The sequence below is a fragment of the Microtus oregoni genome, unplaced genomic scaffold, assembly GCF_018167655.1.
Source record: "Microtus oregoni isolate MIOR12 unplaced genomic scaffold, Mior012 000011F_ref0000422, whole genome shotgun sequence".
NCBI classification, from domain to species: domain Eukaryota; kingdom Metazoa; phylum Chordata; class Mammalia; order Rodentia; family Cricetidae; genus Microtus; species Microtus oregoni.
In genome coordinates, this window is record NW_024543070.1 from 12,443,754 (window position 1) to 12,461,815 (window position 18,062).

An 18,062-nucleotide genomic window follows, 5' to 3' on the forward strand; every position below is an offset into this window, starting at 1 on the left:
AACTCCGTTGAAGCTCCAGTTAATACTTTATTTTATAAGTGTTATTATAGCCATATGTCACTTCACAGCAGTAAACCATTGACCAATACATAGTCCATGTAGTTGAAATTATACACACACTTTGCTTACATATGTGCATGAGTGTGCACACATACAGATACACATGTTCACTCATGTGTAGTGTGTATATTCTTTAAAAAATCAGCAGACAAAGCTACAGTACTGAAAATGGCCTGATATTGGCATAAGAACAGACAGGAGGACCAATTGAACAGAATAGAAGACCTGGATATTAATCCACACTCCTATGAACACCTGATTTTTGACAAAGGTGCAAAAAAAAATCAAATCGAAAAAAGCATATTTAACAAATAGTGCTGGCATAACTGGATATCAACATGTAGAAGAATGAAAATAGACCTATATCTATAACCATGCAAAAAACTCAAGTCCCAAATAGATCAAAGACCTCAACCTAAAGCCAGCCACAATGAACCTTATAGAAGAGAAAGTGGGAAGTACACTTGAACGCATTGGTACAGGAGACCACTTCCTAAATATAATCCCAGCAGCACAGACACTGAGAGAAACAATTAATAAACGGGACCTTCTGAAACTGAAAAGCTTTTGTAAAGCAAAGGATACGGTCAACAAGACAAAACGACAGCCTACAGAATGGGAAAAGATCTTTGCTAACTCCACATCAGACAGAGGTCTGATCACCAAAATATACAAAGAACTCAAGAAATTGGACACCAAAAGATCACATAATCCAATAAAAAAATGGAGTACAGACCTAAACAGAGAACTTTCAATGGAGGAATCTAAAATGTCTGAAAGACACTTAAGAAAATGTTCAACATCCTTAGTCATCAGAGAATGCAAATCAAAACAACTCTGAGATTCCATCTTACACCTATAAGAATGGCTAAGATAAAAAACACTGATGATAACTTATGCTGGAGAGGTTGTGGGGTAAAGGGAACACTTCTGCATTGCTGGTGAGAATGCAAACTGGTACAACCCCTCTGGATGTCAGTGTGGCAATTTCTCAAAAAATTAGGAAACAATCTTTCTCAAGACCCAGTAATACCAATTTTGGGTATATATCCCAAAGGATACTCAATTGTGCCACAAGGACATGTGCTCAGCTATGCTCATATCAGCATTGTTTGTCATAGTCAGAACCTGGAAACAACCTACATGCCCCTCGACCGAAGAATGGATAAGGAAAAAGTGGTACATTTACACAATGGAGTACTACACAGTAGAAAAAAATTACAACATCTTGAATTTTACAGGTAAATGGATGGAGCTAGAAATCACCATTTTGAGTGAGTTAACCCAGACACAGAAAGACAATTATCATATGTACTAACTCATAAGTGGTTTTAAAACATAAAGCCAAGATAACCATCCCTCAAATCACAATCCCAGAGAACTTAGAAAACAATGAGGACACTAAGAGAGGCTTACATAGATCTAATCTACATGGGAAGTAGAAAAAGACAAGATTTCCTGAGTAAATTGTGAGCATGGAGACCTTGGGAGAGGGTTGAAGGGGAGGGGAAAGATAGGAAGGGGAGCAGAGAAAAATGTAGAGCTCAATAAAAATCAATACAAAAAAAATCGTCAGTGTTAAATAGTGGACTGTGGCTTCTCCATAGTCTCTGTGTGGTCTGTGATTACCTTGAGGAAGGTCAGGCAGTCCTGGTTCTCACTCTTATCCTTGTCTCGAAGTTCAAAGTTGTAGAGGGCCCTGCAGAGTGGTGGTGGCTGGGGCAGCTGCTTGATGACCTCCACGGAGCTGGCTGGGAAGATCCCACTGACCCCATTGATTTCCCCCTGGTACCAGTTCTCATCAAGCTGTCTCCGGAGGAGAATGACATCTCCTTTATTAAACTTCAGGTCACCTGGATTCTTCCCTCTGTAGTTGCACAAGGCCTTGGCTCGCGGCACCTGCAAGTGGCAAAGACCAGAAAATAGGAAGTGAGCTTAGGGCTGAAGGGATGGGAGGTCTCATAGCAACGACTAGTGATGGTTGTGTGTAGACCATCTAGCTCATTTAGCCTAAGTAGCCGTCTTGTTTTCTTTTCCCAGCCTGTGATGAGGTGCTGTGGCAGAAACAATTTAAGAGGAAAGAGTTTGGCTCACAGTTCAAGGGACTCACCGTAATGGGATAGGCATGGCAGCAGTCTCAAATTAAGAAAATGTCCTTCAGGCTTGTCTAACACCCTGATCTTATGGAGGCATTTTCTCAATCGAGGTTCCCTCCTCTCACATGACTTTAGTTTATATTAAGTTGATATAAAACCAGTCAGTACAGTGAGTTAGTAATTCTCTCTGTGTCCATCCTGATTTTGCCTGGTTGTACTTCTCTCTACTTATGTAATTAGGGTTGTTTAATATTTTTTTTTGGACTACGTTCATGTATATAACAGAGTGTCAGTAGAATGTCTACCTCATTAGGGCTTTTGTGAGCAATAAAGGATATCCATAATGCATTTAACATCTTGCCTGGAATATACCATGTGCTCAGTGAATGGCTTCCTTTATTAGCATCCTGTATAATGGGGAACTAATGACACCAGTTCTGCATCCTCCTCAGCACTGATGGGAAGAAAATGGAAGTGGAAGCCACCTGCAAATAGGAAGTGGTTTGTGAGAGGGCTGAGGCATAATTTGTCTCCAGTCTTCTTCAGAAACTCTAGATCTCGTGAACGTTTGGATCATTAGGAAACTCAACAGAGACAAGGAAACAAATTAGTCAGGAATCAATCATAGCTTTTGAAAAAAATAAATCAGCAGTGAATCATCATTTGTCAAATCAGTTGTCTGTCTAAATAATTCAGTCAAATGTTCTTCTCCCCCCTCTCCCCCCCAATTGGGACTGGTTTCTCCACACGGGAATGACCTTGATGTGGTCTTATTGGAGGTTGACTTGGTACCCTGAAAGTTCTCACAGCTCAGGTTCCAACAAAAGCCTCTCTCTCACCTGAGATATTTGTGTGTGCCTTTCTAGGCAGTGGGATGAAACAGTTCCCATGCACTGGGATAGCTTGCTCTTCTGAGGAGAGTAGGATGGCTTTAATTCAGGTCTCCCGGGATTTTCTGGGTCTACAATGCTCATTTGAAAATGGAATTCCAAGTAGAGTGTAGAGAAGAGACCTTGCATCCCTTTGGCGATGGGGTAATGGAGCTACAGATATTGTAAGGGGAACCTGGGCTTAGAGAATTACAAGGACAAAGCTCACTGTGGGAAGGAGATTGGAGGGTTATTGAACAAGGTGTAGAAGTGGTTGAATAAGGCGTAAGAACACATTCATATGGTAAGAACTCTGTTGTCAATATAGTTAATAATGTTGATTCATAACCTTTAGCATGAAGTATCTCTCTCAATGTGCTGTTCAGTGTAATAGAAGTCAAGGAGAGTCGCACAGAGTAGGTTTCCACTGCATATCAATTTATCTGCTTAGGGAAATACTAGATGTCTGTGCTTCAGAACACTAAGATTATTTTTAAAGCCAATGTTTTTGGTATTGAAATTTCTCCAAAGTGTTGAGTTTAGGTTTTTAACTTTTAAAACAAAATGATTGTGTTGCCTTTAGAATTAGACAAAACTGGGAGCAGGGGAGGGTGGGGTAGAGCTTACAGGTAAGGTATGGAGCTATGGGAGGAAACTGGGAAGAGAATGAGCCAAACTGAGCAGGACAGGTAATAGCAATTGCGACCTGCCTTGAAGAAGATGACTTTTGGGAAACCAGCATGTAGAGGGACATGAGCAGGGGATCCCGAGGAAAGGCTAAATCTGTGAGACACCAGCGATCAATACCTCTCCTACCAAATTCCTTCTCTCCAATCATCACATAATCGGCATCATAACACAAGCCACAGTTTTCTGGGCACATACTACATGGAGTACTGGCTGGCCATACTGTTCGGTCTTCCTGGCAGCTGTGTGGGATGAAGCAGCAGCTCTGACTGCCATCTTGAACAATGAGGATGAAGGCGGCTTCTAAGCTACTGCCCTGGACTACTCCCTTTCAGACTTCTGTTTGAAAGCCTCATAAACTTTTATCTTAACACATTTTCTTCTATATTTATAAAAAGAAAAGAATGAAATGATAAAAAATCCAAGTCCTTTACACAATCATGGTAATGTATATGTAATAGTATTATTTTCATACATACCAGAGACCATTACTTCATAATGTATTTATTTAATTCTTACAGCAACCTTTGAAGTATATATAAATTCAAATTTCAAAACTTAAAATCAGAAAAGTTAAAAGTTGCCCAAATCCACAGAGCGAGGTCTAGCAGATCAGGTTCTGAACACAGAACTCTCTTAAGCATGAAGCTCATGCTTCTCAAAATCAAATCTGTGGTTTACCTGTGCCAGAATCCTGCAGGATGCTGAAAACACACACCCCAGCCCCCAGCCGTGACTTATTTGCTCAGTCTTCCTTGGAGTAGGATTTCTTTTTGGAGTTGCGTTTTAATTTTAATGAATCTTTTCTACCATCTAGGTTGGACGCTACTCATTTGAGCTACATCTTTTTCTAAATCAAATGGGGGCAACGGAGATTTGACATAAGCTTGTAAATTACTAACCTACTTTCTTCTTTTCCTTCCGGGAAGATATTTCTAGTGCAAGTGCCATACGTATTTTAATGAGTACCTAGAGAGTGCATTAAAGTAAAGTTGCATAAAAGTGCTTCAATTCCTTTGAAGTTGCCTAAACTTTGAAACTCCATGTTGGTACTAATTGTCCGTCTTCATCTTCATCATTTCTTTTCTCCATTCCTCTTCAACAGGAGGCAGTGTTGTGAACATGGACTACAGATTCTATATTCAGCACAAGGCTTTCCGTCTTAGATCTTCCTCCTGGTTAAGATGTCCCCTATTTATTCTTGGTACTCCCATTATAGTGACAGAAAACATTGTCTTTCATGTGCAGCTAGGGAGGGGGGAGGCAGGAGGGGACAGCGAGGGAGAGAGAGGAAGAGAGAAAAAGGATGACCCTGAAGGGAAAGGAAATGGAGATTTCTCAGGGTTCTATCAGGCCACTGAAGTTTCCCTTATGTATTGTACTATTGAATTTTTCACCTGTGCATCTCAGTCTCGTGGTCTCACAACCCTGCGAAGTGGCATCACCCTATTTCATGGACTGGAAAATTCTGATATGGTAAATGTCACCAGACAAGGCCCAAGAAAGACTGGCTCACCTGACCCCAAAGCCCTGGTGCCGCTGCCACATTCCTTCCATTCCAGCTGGAGGAACCAGAGTGTTTTCTCATTGGGAAAAGTCACCGGGACTGTTTAGTAATCAAAATCCGAATGAAGTGTGAATGCAATTGCCTTGATGCTGGCTGCATTAGCATGAATTATTGAACTCCAGAGCCCTCACATAAAAGCTAAGCACCTGAGGAGTCTCAGATGGTTGATTCTATCCGGTCCTCAACTGTTCCCTCCAGGGAAAATGACTCCAAGTTCTGCATCAGCTATTACCCGTTGTGCACTTGGCACCAGCTTTTATCACTCATAATATTTCTTTGTTTCTGCAGGTGCAGGGGTGGGGGTTGGATGGGTAATGGATTCAAAGACTCAAAGGTCATTATCCAACTTTGTCGTGGTGTTTGACGCAAGAGTAGATAATCTGTCTTGTAATGGAAGCTCATATGTGCCCCCAAAACATTCCTTTCTTTGAGATTCAGAATTGTTCCTGAGACCTGTTAGTTCATTTTTTTTTTTTTTAAGTTGGCCATGATTTAGGTGGCTGGACAATACACAAAGCTCAGAAATAAACAGTGTGTGCAGAGTTACTAGAAACACAATTGGGCTGTCCCATTGTGGAGCAGTCCCTGGTCTGAGGAACTTTCTGCTTTGTTTTCATCTTCTGGCAGACACAACAACATTCAGTCTGTAACACCCGATTTTGTGTTACACCCTCGGTACAGTTCGCGCGCCTCTGTACTGTAGGCGAGTCAGAACACACAGAGAGACAAGGGTCATTCGAAAGGAGACTAGCTGAATGCCAGTTTATTCAGACTTGGGGAAATCCTTCTGTACCTAACTGCTGCACAAGGATCTCCGCCCAGGCAGGTGGGAAATTACCATATTAACAAAGGAGTAAATGCCCTGCAGCTAATCACCAGGCGGGGCAGGGAGAGCACAGAAACACACAGGAAGCTTAGTTAGCTGATCATAAACTGTCCCACCAAATGTACCCCAGGAACAGGGGCAGACCAGGGCCCTACACAGTCTGGTTATGGCTCACATTGGGTAAGGGGCTCTTGCCAGCCAGTCAGAGAATAGATTGAGTTACTCCCCCAAAATGAATGGTAAGGTGGGGCAGGCACAGTCACCATTTAGGGCCAACTAGTATTTTTCTTGAGAATTGATGTTTAAATGGAGAAAGACTAATTTTTACTTTGGGATCACAAACCTTATTCTCGTAGCCCTTTGACTTCCAGACCTGGTATTACATGCAAATTGTGGTGTTATTTCCTAACCGGTAGACACAGCTCCCTGAAAGAAGCCACAGGCAGCACCTGAACCAGAGATTAAGTGAAACAGACAGTAGCTGGTCTATTTCCCATTCAATAGCTGGAAGTAACTCAGAGAATTATAAGCAATTGTAGAAAATACTATAAAGAAAACAAATTATTTGGCTTGTGTTTCTTAAACTTCAAGAGCACAGTGTTGGTTTCTACTTGGCATCTGGTGAGGGACTCAGGGCTAGATAATGACATGCAGAAGGCATGACATGGAGAGGGAGAGAGAGAGAGAGCGCGCGAGTGAGAGAGAGAGAGCTCTCTCTCTCGCTCTCTCCCTCTCGTCGGTTCCAGTCTACATTATGTCACCATCCCCCTACTCATTAAGACCTCATTTTCTCTTCTCATAGTCCCCTTCTTGCCTTATGACCTATCTCCCATATATTCACATATAAAAATTAAAATATAGGAGCTTCATAAGAAAGAATACACGTGACATTCATCTTTCTTTGTCTGAGTACCTTCACTTGGTACAATAATTTATAGTTTGTGCAACTCCATCAAAGACTCCAGAAGAATACAATATTACCTAAGCAAACAAAAAGTAAGCAACTTTTAAAACTCTAGAAATGACAGAGACATCTCACTACCTGTACAGTCACCCAAAGTTCCTCTGTACCGTTGGGGCATCCATCTTCGGCCTACAGGCCCATAGTTTCCAGCAGACATTTCGACAAAGCAGGAAATTTCAAAGGCAGTCACTATCTGCTTGTCCTGAAGAATGTCTCGCAGACTCTTTCATGAATCAGGAACCCCGAAAGATCATCTCACTTTTAGGCAAGTTCAGTAGTCCTCTCTCTGCGGGTTCTCTGTGTCCAGTTTATGCAATAGTCCAGGCAAGAACAGTTTCTTGCCCAAATGGCTATCAAACTCCATAAGGATCCTCTTCGATGCCCATCTTCTTCTTGAAGTAGATTGGTGCGGGAAGATTCTAGCCTACAGTTTTCCATTGTTATGATAAAAGATAAAATAGATATAAATATTGTAACTGTAATTCTTGCTTGATAACTGTTTTGTTATATGTAATTTTGCTATGTTAAAGTTAAAGCCTTTTTTTTTGTTTAAACAGAAAAAGGGGAAGTGATGTGGGAGTGTCATGTATCAATCTGTTTATTTCATTGGTTAAGTAATAAACAAACTGCTTGGGCTCATAGCTTAGAACATAGGTGGGTGGAGTAAACAGAACAGAATGCTGGGAGGAAGAGGAAGTGAGCTCAGACTCGACAGCTCTCCTCTCGGGGGCAGACGCCTCAGAGAGACGCCATGCTCCCGGCTCCTTGGCAGAGACATGCGATGAAGCTCCGACCCAGGATGGACGTAGGCTAGAATCTTCCCGGTAAGCGCACCTAGCTGTGCTACATAGAATATTAGAAATGGGCTAGTCCAGATGCGAGAGCTAGGCTAGATAGAAATGGGCCAAGCGGTGTTTAAAAGAAAAAAAAATTATAGTTTGATCCGTTTCTCCGCAATTACCTTGATTTTAATTTTATTGAATAAGATTGCATTGTACATGTGTTATATCTTCTTTATTAATCTGTCGGTGGGCAAATGGGCTGGTTCTATTTCTTGGATTCTTTTGTGGATTAAAAAATATCAATAAGTATGGATTTGCAAATATCTCTGTGGTTGGGCAGAGGGTTCTTTGGGTGCATACCCAACTATGATACAGCTGAATTATATGGTAGAAGAACATATATGATTAAGCCAAGTTAAGTACTGGTTTGTGTTTTGACTTTTGTAACTTTGGCTCAGTCAAGGCTTCCCTGATCCTTAGAATATAACAATAACAAATTGGGTCAATACTTCTACTTTCCTATATTCATCATGCTCCAAGAAGCTGGGTTATCCAAACCTTTTATAGTATAATAAAAGGTCTAAGTGAGGCAGTGGTGGTGCATATCTTTAATACCAGCACTCAGGAGGCAGAGGCAGGCAGATCTCTGAGTTTTAGGCCAGCCTGGTCTACAGAGTGAGTTCCAGGACAGCCAGGGCCACACAGAGATATTTGTCTTGAAAAGAAAAGAAAAGGAAACAAAGCTGACTTTTTGCCCTGGGAGGTAATGCCTAAGATGTTAGACTATGGTGTCTGCTCAGAGACATTTGGGGGCCTCAGGCCACATGAGAATCAGCAGTGCCCAACCTTTCACATAATAGCATGACATTGTTATTTACAAAGTTCATACTCAAAGACCACACAGTTGAGTTACAAAACAGAAAATCACACACACACACACACACACACACACACACACACACACACACACACACCCCTCTCACAGTCTCACCCTGTTTTAAATGAATTTAGGATTTTGTGTTGGTTTGCATGCCGTTTATCTGACATGCCTGCTAGATAGTCCAAGGTAGCAAAGTGATTAATGCCAGAAAGTCAAGCAGAAGATTCTTGATCTCTGGAGGGGTTGGTGACTAAGGCAGACCTCATAGGTGGTCAGTCATGCCTATGTGGCAGGCCTCCAGTGATACTGTTGGACACCAGGTCTCAGGTGAGCATCCCTACAGGGCAGATCCTCCTGTATCACTGATGGGGAAACAGGTGTGCCTGCCTGCCTTTGTGGGGGGCGGGCATGCGGAAGCACTATATTGTGCCCTTCTTGGACTGTGCGCCTTTCCACTGTTTAAGCTGTGTCCTTTAGCTGGAATAGACCAGTTTTCCCAATTTCCAGTGATTTGTTCAATCTGAAGATGTCCTGGGGCCCTTGGACACACCTCGTTATGGTTATGTCGAGAGGACTAGTGAGACAAATCATGCAGACTGTTTAATAGAACGAGTGGAAATAATGAATACCACAGAAATCAGGATGCTTAGGAAGTCTTGCCCAAAGGAAGAGAAAGGAGGAACCAATCTGATGTTAGTATCCCCTGGCTTGTCTTTCTCAGCTCTATTTGCCATTCCTTTGTTTTTCTTTCAGCAAGTATAATTTAAGAAGACATCATGCCAGGCATTGCACAAACCTTTGATTGATCTCATAGACTGCTTGGTCAAACAAACAAACAAATGTATATGAATAAATATAAAATTGTAAATTAGAGTGCATTTAACAGAAGAAAAGATTAGGGAAGCAAGAGTCCTTGAGATAGGAAGGAGACAGCAAGGAAGATTAGTATCACCTCGCAGATGTAGCTAAACCTTCACTCTGTTGGTGGTGTGTGTCTTCCTTCCTTCCTCCCTCCCTCCCTCCCTCCCTCCCTCCCTCCCTCCCTCCCTTCTTGTTCTTGTCTGTCTGTCTTTTGTCTGAGGTCTTTTGTTCTAACCTTCACCTCAGTACTGGGACACCATAGGTCTTTGTTATGAACTCATTTTCTGCCAAAAGAGAAATGGCATCCTTCCTCCCAATTCCAGAAGATACCAGCCAAATGTCTGGTATCTTCCCGAGAGCCTGTAGCCAGAAGAAGGTGATAGAAAGCAGGGATTTGTGTCCTATGGCTGAGAACAGGACACTCAAATATATCTGTCCTTGCCCTTTAAAGTCTGCAATTTATGTATCTTCCTGTTCGCCCCTGAAACATTTCCCCAACTTTGCTTTGGAGTGATTTCATTTGTCCATCATCGAGGGTAATACCAGAGTTGTCCACTGCCGTATCCCTGGTTCTAAAAACAAGCTGATTCTCAGTCAGTAACTTGGGATTATTTTGGAAGTGAGCTACATGCCAAACCCTGGAGATGTACAGAGAGACAGCATTGAACTCCTTAGAAACCAACTGTGTCTGTCAGCATCTCTTCCTCCAGGAGGGCATAAAGCACCTGGAAGACAAGCAAAACATCATCTCCCTCGGGCTGGGAAGCAAGTCTGTCCTCTCCCATCAATTCTCTTTCCATAGCAAGGCTTCCTAATGAGTGTGGCATACTTCAGATATGTCTTTTTCCATGTGGCTGGAGAAATGAGCCAAACTTATCACGCAGAGAGAGGAAACATAAACTAAATGGCTAGCCCACTACCTCCTTCCCACTAGCTTAGAAAAAAAACACTGTCCTGGCTGCCCTCCTCTGCCTTTATCCCTTAACTTACTGCTCCCTGATCACCTCCGTGTGGAGGGGTCTGGAGAGGAAAGAGGAGCAATGGATGTATTACAGTCTAGGCAAACAGCAGGGCATTTCTGAGAATGGGGCCATCCAGGCTGAGGTTCTAGAGGTGGCCCCTAGATAGGACTACAGCTTACACACTATGTCCTTAGACGAAGCAGTAAATTCTCTGCACCCATTTTTTTATGTTTTAAAAAAAATAGTATTTTTTTTTACTATTTCCTCCAACTCTAAAGATAACAGAGCCTTTTAAAAGTGAAAGATTTTAGAAGTATCTTTAAAATTCTCGTAACATAAAGGTAATGGATGAGATCAAATTGTCCAAGTGATAACCGTTGGACTGGAGCCATGGGTAGGAGGCAGGTCAGCATGCTATTCTGTTTTCATGTATTTGGTCATCTTGGAGTTTCCAGTGAGGGGGCCACCACTGGGACAGGCTGTGGTGGCAAGGAAAGAAATGTTACAACCGCGGCAACCCTGGAACAGACCACTGGGGAAAATGACTTTGAAGAGAGCTACAACTCTCTTCAGTCTTTCAATACATCTGGCAACATCTGTTGTTACAGAGTTGTGTGACTTTGAGACTTGCATATGCGTGTACAAGTGTATCCATGTGTGTGTGAGGTGTGACCACACCTAGGGGACTCCAAATATAGGTAGGTGGACATTGCAGATTAGCCACCATAGGACCTATCAAGACATGTTCTTCTGTGCCTTCTTTTTCTTCCTGCTAGGTTGTGCCTCTTGTTCTGGGAGCTGTCCTATATTTCTTCTACTATAACACTCGTCTCCCTGTGTTGCAATTGCTGGCTTATTTGTTTGCACATCAGACTGAGTTCTGCACAGCAGACACTAACTTATTCGCACATGCTCTTTGTACCTGGCAGTGTCGTGTACGCTCATGTAGTCGGCGGACATTTCCTGAGCAGCCATCATTATAAGACAGACCCAACTTCTGCCTTTATGGAGCTCACATTCTACCAGCGCCTAGTAAACACTCATTAATTTTTTTGGGGGGGGGGATTTTCGAGACAGGGTTTCTCTGTAGCTTTTGGTTCCTGCCCTGGAACTAGCTCTTGTAGACCAGGCTGGCCTCGAACTCACAGAGATCTGCCTGCCTCTTACTCCCGAGTGCTGGGATTAAAGGCGTGCACCACCACCGCCCGGCCACTCATTAATTTTTGAACAAATCTATGAACAAGTGAACGTTAAATCAAGCCATCCCACCTGAGCACCATTCGAATCCTGGCATTTTGTTGGCATCATTTTTCCTATAAAACCACATCATATACAACTAGCTCTTTCCTTGTACATGGGGACTAATCAGACACGCTAACCACAGATAAATACTGCATTAAAAAAAAACCCTGCCCATTGAAAAGGTGTCATCATTTTAAGCATGCTTTGAACTATATCCATGTTCAAGGTTTTCCAGGGGCATCTGCCTTGGAGGTTCTGGCTTGGGGGTAGACGTTTTCTTTCCCAGCATGCCTTTCTGCATTAAGTCCCTAATCCCCAGTGCAGACAACCATGCTGAGTGACAAAAGCTGACAGATGGCAGCTTCACTGAAGGGAGCAGGCGGCAGCAAGGAGCTATCTTTTTCTGCCGATTCAGAACATTGAAATCCAGTTTATTGCTAGCCACATGCACCAAAGTAAACATTTCTCAGCAGCTGTTGACTTGAGAGGCTTCAAGCTCCTGTCCGTGGGCTGGGTGACATGGACAGTCGTCCTCAGGCATGATGGGAAATTGGTTGGCATGAGGAAGTTGCTCTCCCGGTCTTGTCTCCGTGAGCTGGCTTTGGGTGGGCCTGTCTCATATGTAGCATTCAAGAGTCACAACAGATCCGCGTCGCTCTTTGTTGCGGGAAAGCATGCCTTGGCGCTACTCTTCTCATTCCTTTCCCACGCTCTCAATACCGTATGTAAATTAACCTTTACTGAAAGGCTCCGTTGGAACACACATCCAGTTTCCCAGGGTGAGGACTCCTACCTTGCTTACGTATGTGACGTCACTGAGTGGTGTTGGGAGGAGATGGACACTATTACTCTTGAGAGTCGATAGAAGCTGTTCCAAGGCACCTGCGCAGGGATCCTCGAATTCACATTTAGATGTGAAATGCTGCCACAGCCCAGCACCGTTGCCTTTCCACAGGTAGGACTTCATATACAGTTTGCGTCATATTTTTGTGCCCTCTGTCACTTGATCCTAGACGCAGCACTGTATGACGTCATCACGCCTGCTTGGTTGTGTCGGACACTGTGGCACAAGGAGACGTGACTTAGCTGAGCTCACACTGCTGAGTTTTCCTTTGTCCGTATCTACCATCTCTGGGCATCTTCCTCTCTGCCGCTGCCCACTGCAGTCCCCTGGGGCTTCTTTAGTACTACTTATGCTTCCCTTACATGACCTGAGCACACATGTAAAACTAGAGGCAGGGTGTTCGTCTCTGCTCTTTCGTGTACATGAGGAAAAACGAGGTGACAGGGGTCAGAGGATCTATTGCAACTTCGAGTAGCACCGCTGTTCAATAAACTTCCAACTGTGAGGAAAACCTGTTGCCCAGCCAGTAGTACTTGCCTTGGAGTTAGCGGGGCGTCAGAACTGAATTCCAAGCTTCATTTAGTTCAAATTCATGTACACGAAGACAGACCAAATGTGCCAGTGGCTACTGTGCAGGGTGCATATGTTTGCATCTGTTGGTTACAAGAAATTCAGGGACTGAAGAACAGATCCATTGATGCCCCAGGGATGCGGTTGGTGAGCAGATCCATTGATGGCCCAGGGATGCAATAAGAAAGATTCGGGAGGATGTGGAATCTCAGGGAAATCTAATCTTTGCATGTGGAAAATAAGAATAGTTTTGTTGTTGGGGGCAAACCTACAGGTTTAAAAAAATAAAAGGAGTACTGACCAACTGCAGTATTGAAACTTGGTGTATCCTGATTCCAGCAACATCTATCAAAAAGCTGTGAAGGGCCAGTGAAATGGCTCAATGGTGAAGTTGTTTGCTGCCAGGACTGAATATTTATATGTGATTAGGCTATGGGAGCTGTGATAAAGAGTATGTATTTGTCTTTGAAAGGCAGCTTCTAACTGCTTACTTTAAAGACAGAGGAGTATAATGTGCGGGCTTTGCCTCAACCCCATTCTGATTGGAGGACAGTGCCTGGAGTGTAGACGGCCTACAAGACCTCAGTTTACAGCTGTGCGAGTGTGTGCTGATCACTCATCATTTCTTATTGCTGCTTTTTTATATTTAGAAGTTCTTATAACAAAAAAGCTTTCAAAAAAATCAGAGGAGTACCAGAGCCGATAAAGCTCTGCATAGACACCTCTCTTCTGGAATGCTGGGAGCTGAAAATTTCTCAGTGGTGATTTGTGTACATTAGGTAAGATTTAAACTGCCTGTTGCCATGGCCTCGATATCCTTAGTTTTCTGAACTTTTCTTGTAGAATTATGCTAGAATTCCTGGAAGCAACTGTAGAAAGCAGGCTGTTTAATAGCGGACAGAAAGCCTAGACTGGTGAGCTGGCCTAGAACGTCCTTGACCCCAGGGTTTTGGAGTCACACTCGTTCTTCCCCTTGTTACCTGTGTGACTCTGGATTAGTTATTTGAGTCCAGGTTTTTCACACACAAAGTGAAAGGAGCTCTCAGTACCCTACGCATGGCTGTGAGATCGCAATGGGATAGTAGGTTAAGTACTCAGAAGAGGGAAGCATTCTATACATTTCTGCTACCATTCTTTTCTTTGCAACTTTCCCGTGTTCTCATCTCAGTCCTCTGATACCCCTGTGAGTTGATACTGTTGCTATCCACCCACAGCACAGATGAAGAAGCTACGTCCTGAGAGAGTGGTAAATTGGAATCAACTTTCCTGGACTTATGAGAGAAAATTGCTGAATTTTCTTGAAAATTTCCAGTTGACTGACAGCATGTTGGTTACTTGAAGGCAGCAGAGGTGTTGACTGACACCCTGGAAATGAACAGATACGGCATTCCTCTGAATTACTTGTTAAACTTTCGAACATAGAGACCAGTTGGGTTACATGTCTTAGGCGCCATGGTGCACAGTAGCTAAGCACAAACAAATCACGTGGCTGTGTGTGAATACGTTTCATTTGAATCAGTTCTTCCTTTAATTAAATTGGGACAGAGTTAATAAACCAAACACTGTGGCCCTGGAGAAGTGATGCTCACATTTTGGAGTACACCAGAATCATCTTGGGGATTATTCAAACAGGTTGCCCTCCACACCCACTTACTCATGCAGTAGGTCTGAGGTGGGACTCCAGATCTAAATGTCTTACCAGTTCCCAGGGATGTGGCTGCTGGCCCAGGGATGCACACCTCCGAAGCTGGGCATTGTGCATATTGCCATAATTCTGTTGAGGATCTCCATGGAGACGAATGGGATAAGAAAAATATGTGTCCCCAGAATCCTGAGCACAGGCAGATAAGAACCTACTCCCAGTGCCTCTCTCTCTCTAACTGGTCCTCATTTAACTCTGGCGGGCGTCCCAGGAGCTGGAACCTCTCTCTACACATAACAGTAGGCAAGTGAAAAAAATAAACATTTCAAAGTCTATCTTTAAATCCTGGCGGAAAGTTGCCCTATAATTACCTCAAGTGAACTAGTTATAACTTCTCTCCTTTTGAGGTAGAATTATTATATGATTGCTCACCCAATCCCATGGGATACAACATATAAATTTAGAACTGATTAAAACACACACACACTCATACATTCAAACACACACACACACACACACATTCACACACAGACACACACAGACACACACAGACACACACACACACACACACACACACACACACACACACACAATGCTTCTGGCTCCGAAATATTATGAAAACACAACCAGGAAAGAAAATGAGTCAAACTCTGACTTGGTGGTTCTAATTTGAGCGTGTTTCCCAAAATGATGGCAGTGTTTTTCTAAGCGAATGCATAAAGACTCTTTGGGACAGCCATGGGATCTAGAAACACTTAAGAGATGACTTGATACCCCAAGTTCGTGCAGTTAGCTTTCCCTACAACAATGTCCTTTCAAGTAACCCTAGCTATCTTAGGAGGAGATGGACAAGACCAGTGGGCTTCAGTGGTCACTTTTATAATCTCTGGTTTGGGAGACAGGAAAGGTACAGCTAAAGATGTACCATAGGCCTTTCTCATTTGTACTTGTGCGGATTCAGGGAGCCTGAGAACATGATGCTAGAAATATGAGCTCTTAGAAACACAGGAAATACAGCCTTTGTTGGTTGGTTGGTTTGTTTGCTTGATTTTTAGTTCTGGGGAGTCAAACCTAGGGCTTACAGATGCAGGCAAGCACCTACCACTGAGCTATATCCGAGATTCAGGAGCAGAATTTCTGAAGATAGTTGGATTCTCAATTTCTTTTTTTTCCTACTCCTCAGTCCATAAACACATTTTTATTTATTTATTTTTTATTTTTATTTTTTTAATTTTTTTATTGAAAAGAAAAAAAAAATTTCCGCCTCCTCCCAGCCTCCCATTTCCCTTCCCCTCCTCCCGCCCCTCTCCCCCTTCCCCCACTTTTCTCCTCCTCCCTCTCCAGTCCAAAGAGCAGTCAGGGTTCCCTGCCCCGTGGAAAATCCAAGGTCCTCCCCACTCCGTCCATGTCTAGGAAGGTGAACATCCAAACTGGTTAGGCTCCCACAAAGCCAGAACATGAAGTAGGATCAAAACTCCGTGCCATTGTCCTTGGCTTCTCATCAGCCCTCATTGTCCGCCATGTTCAGAGAGTCCGGTTTTATCCCATGCTTTTTCAGTCACAGTCCAGCTGGCCTTGGTGAGCTCCCAATAGATCAGCCCCACTGTTGCAAGCAAGGTAGGTGCTTTGTTTACGGGATTCTCAATTTCTTGAGAATAGAAAGTAAAATTTACTACTCATTATTATAAGCCCCACATTCCTGAGCACATAATTGGTGTTTAGTAAACCCAATACACACATACACGCATGCATATGAAAAACCCAAGGCCCCCCAAATCTCACAAAAAGTAAAATATACTCAACAAATAATTATAAATCATTTATAAATGACAAGATGCTGTTGTGGGAAGAACAAGGATTTTATAGCCAGAATGCTTTGCACTCAAATCTCAGGTATATCCATCTACAGTGTATGATTTAAATTAGTCATTTGTAGCCTCTTTCATACTCCTTTTCCCCATCTGTAAAGTGGGGGTTAGACAAAATTTACCAAGTGCCTGCATATAACAATACTGTTCTAGAAGCCAGGGCTAGCAGTGAGTAAGCAGTCAGAATTCCTAAGCACTAGGTGTGTATAGCTATAACCCTGCCTCTCAGGAAGGCTAGCTGTAAGCTATGGATAAGTCTACTGTCAATCATTCCCATCAGTGCCTACCACAGCAACACTTACCGGCTGAACACAACCGTGTCCCAATGTAATGTCTAAGTCTCACAGGGACCCATGAGGGAGGGCCTCTCTCTGTCTCCCCTTGACAGATAAGGGGCATGGAACACAGATCGGGATTGGCTGGCTGCCCCACAACTGGAAAACAGCTGAGCTGGATACTACCCCAGGTACAAGAACACAATGTTTTCTGTTTGCTTTTCCATGTGGTAAGTTCTCAGTGCTTTTCCAGTGGTAAGTTCTTTATGCTTCTGCATAAAGCTGGATCTCAATACAAGTTTATCAGTGGGTTGGGACCTAATAGGGTTGGTTATTGAGAAACACAAAATGTAGTTTTTCTGGGCTTTGGGCTTTCCTTCTGGGTAGGTGAACTAGATAGACACAGAGGGAACCAGTGGTTTTGGTTTTTTGGCTTGTTTTTTTTTTTTTTTTTTTTTTTTTTTTGGTCATGTTAGAGCAAAGGCAGCTTGGGCGGGGGCTGGATTAGCTGACCTGCCTGTCCTGTACTGATGTAAGAGACATCTGATGTTCAAATCTTCTCCCTTGCATGGCTGTGAGTCACCCGTGTCTACAGAGGTTCTCCATGACATCTGCAACTACCCCTTTAAGACAGAGGCTCTGCCAACCAAGAGAGGAGTCAGAGCTATGCTCTGTCCAGCCACCCTTCTTCAAGCAGGTGCTGGAAAATGTTGGCTTCCCAGGACTGTCGCTGAGCATCGAGCACTTCTGGAGCCATCTCGTTAAAGTGGCTGTTGGGAAATTGAGCTTTAATGTCAGTTGGGAAGGACAGAGTGTCCAGGAATAGAATGGGACATCGCAAATGAGCTGTGAAAAACAAACCCCGGCCTTGGCCCTGCTGCTGGAGCCCAGATGTGGCCCTGCAGAAGCTTGGCAGAGGGCGCATGGAAGACGCCGCTTGCTCAAGCTGGGCATCTGAGTTTCTGCACACAGCTTGGCTGCAGTGTTTGGCTCTAGGTTCTGGAAAGCTAAGGTGGGCCAGGAAGGTTCAGAAGCATGATACTCAACTAGGCTCCTACCAGCTCTAG

General features: G+C 43.4%; 1 protein-coding gene across 2 annotated transcripts in view; it reads right to left on the reverse strand.

The window, feature by feature from the left end:
- The window catches only part of LOC121453131 (E3 ubiquitin-protein ligase SH3RF2-like), a 112,177-nt gene that overhangs the window by 59,815 nt on the left and 34,300 nt on the right, over nt 1-18,062 (reverse strand). For both annotated transcript variants that reach the window (XM_041659640.1, XM_041659639.1), the window contains exon 2: nt 1,690-1,959. In XM_041659640.1, coding sequence (XP_041515574.1) covers nt 1,690-1,959 — 270 coding nt within the window. The remainder of the gene's footprint in view (nt 1-1,689; nt 1,960-18,062) is intronic.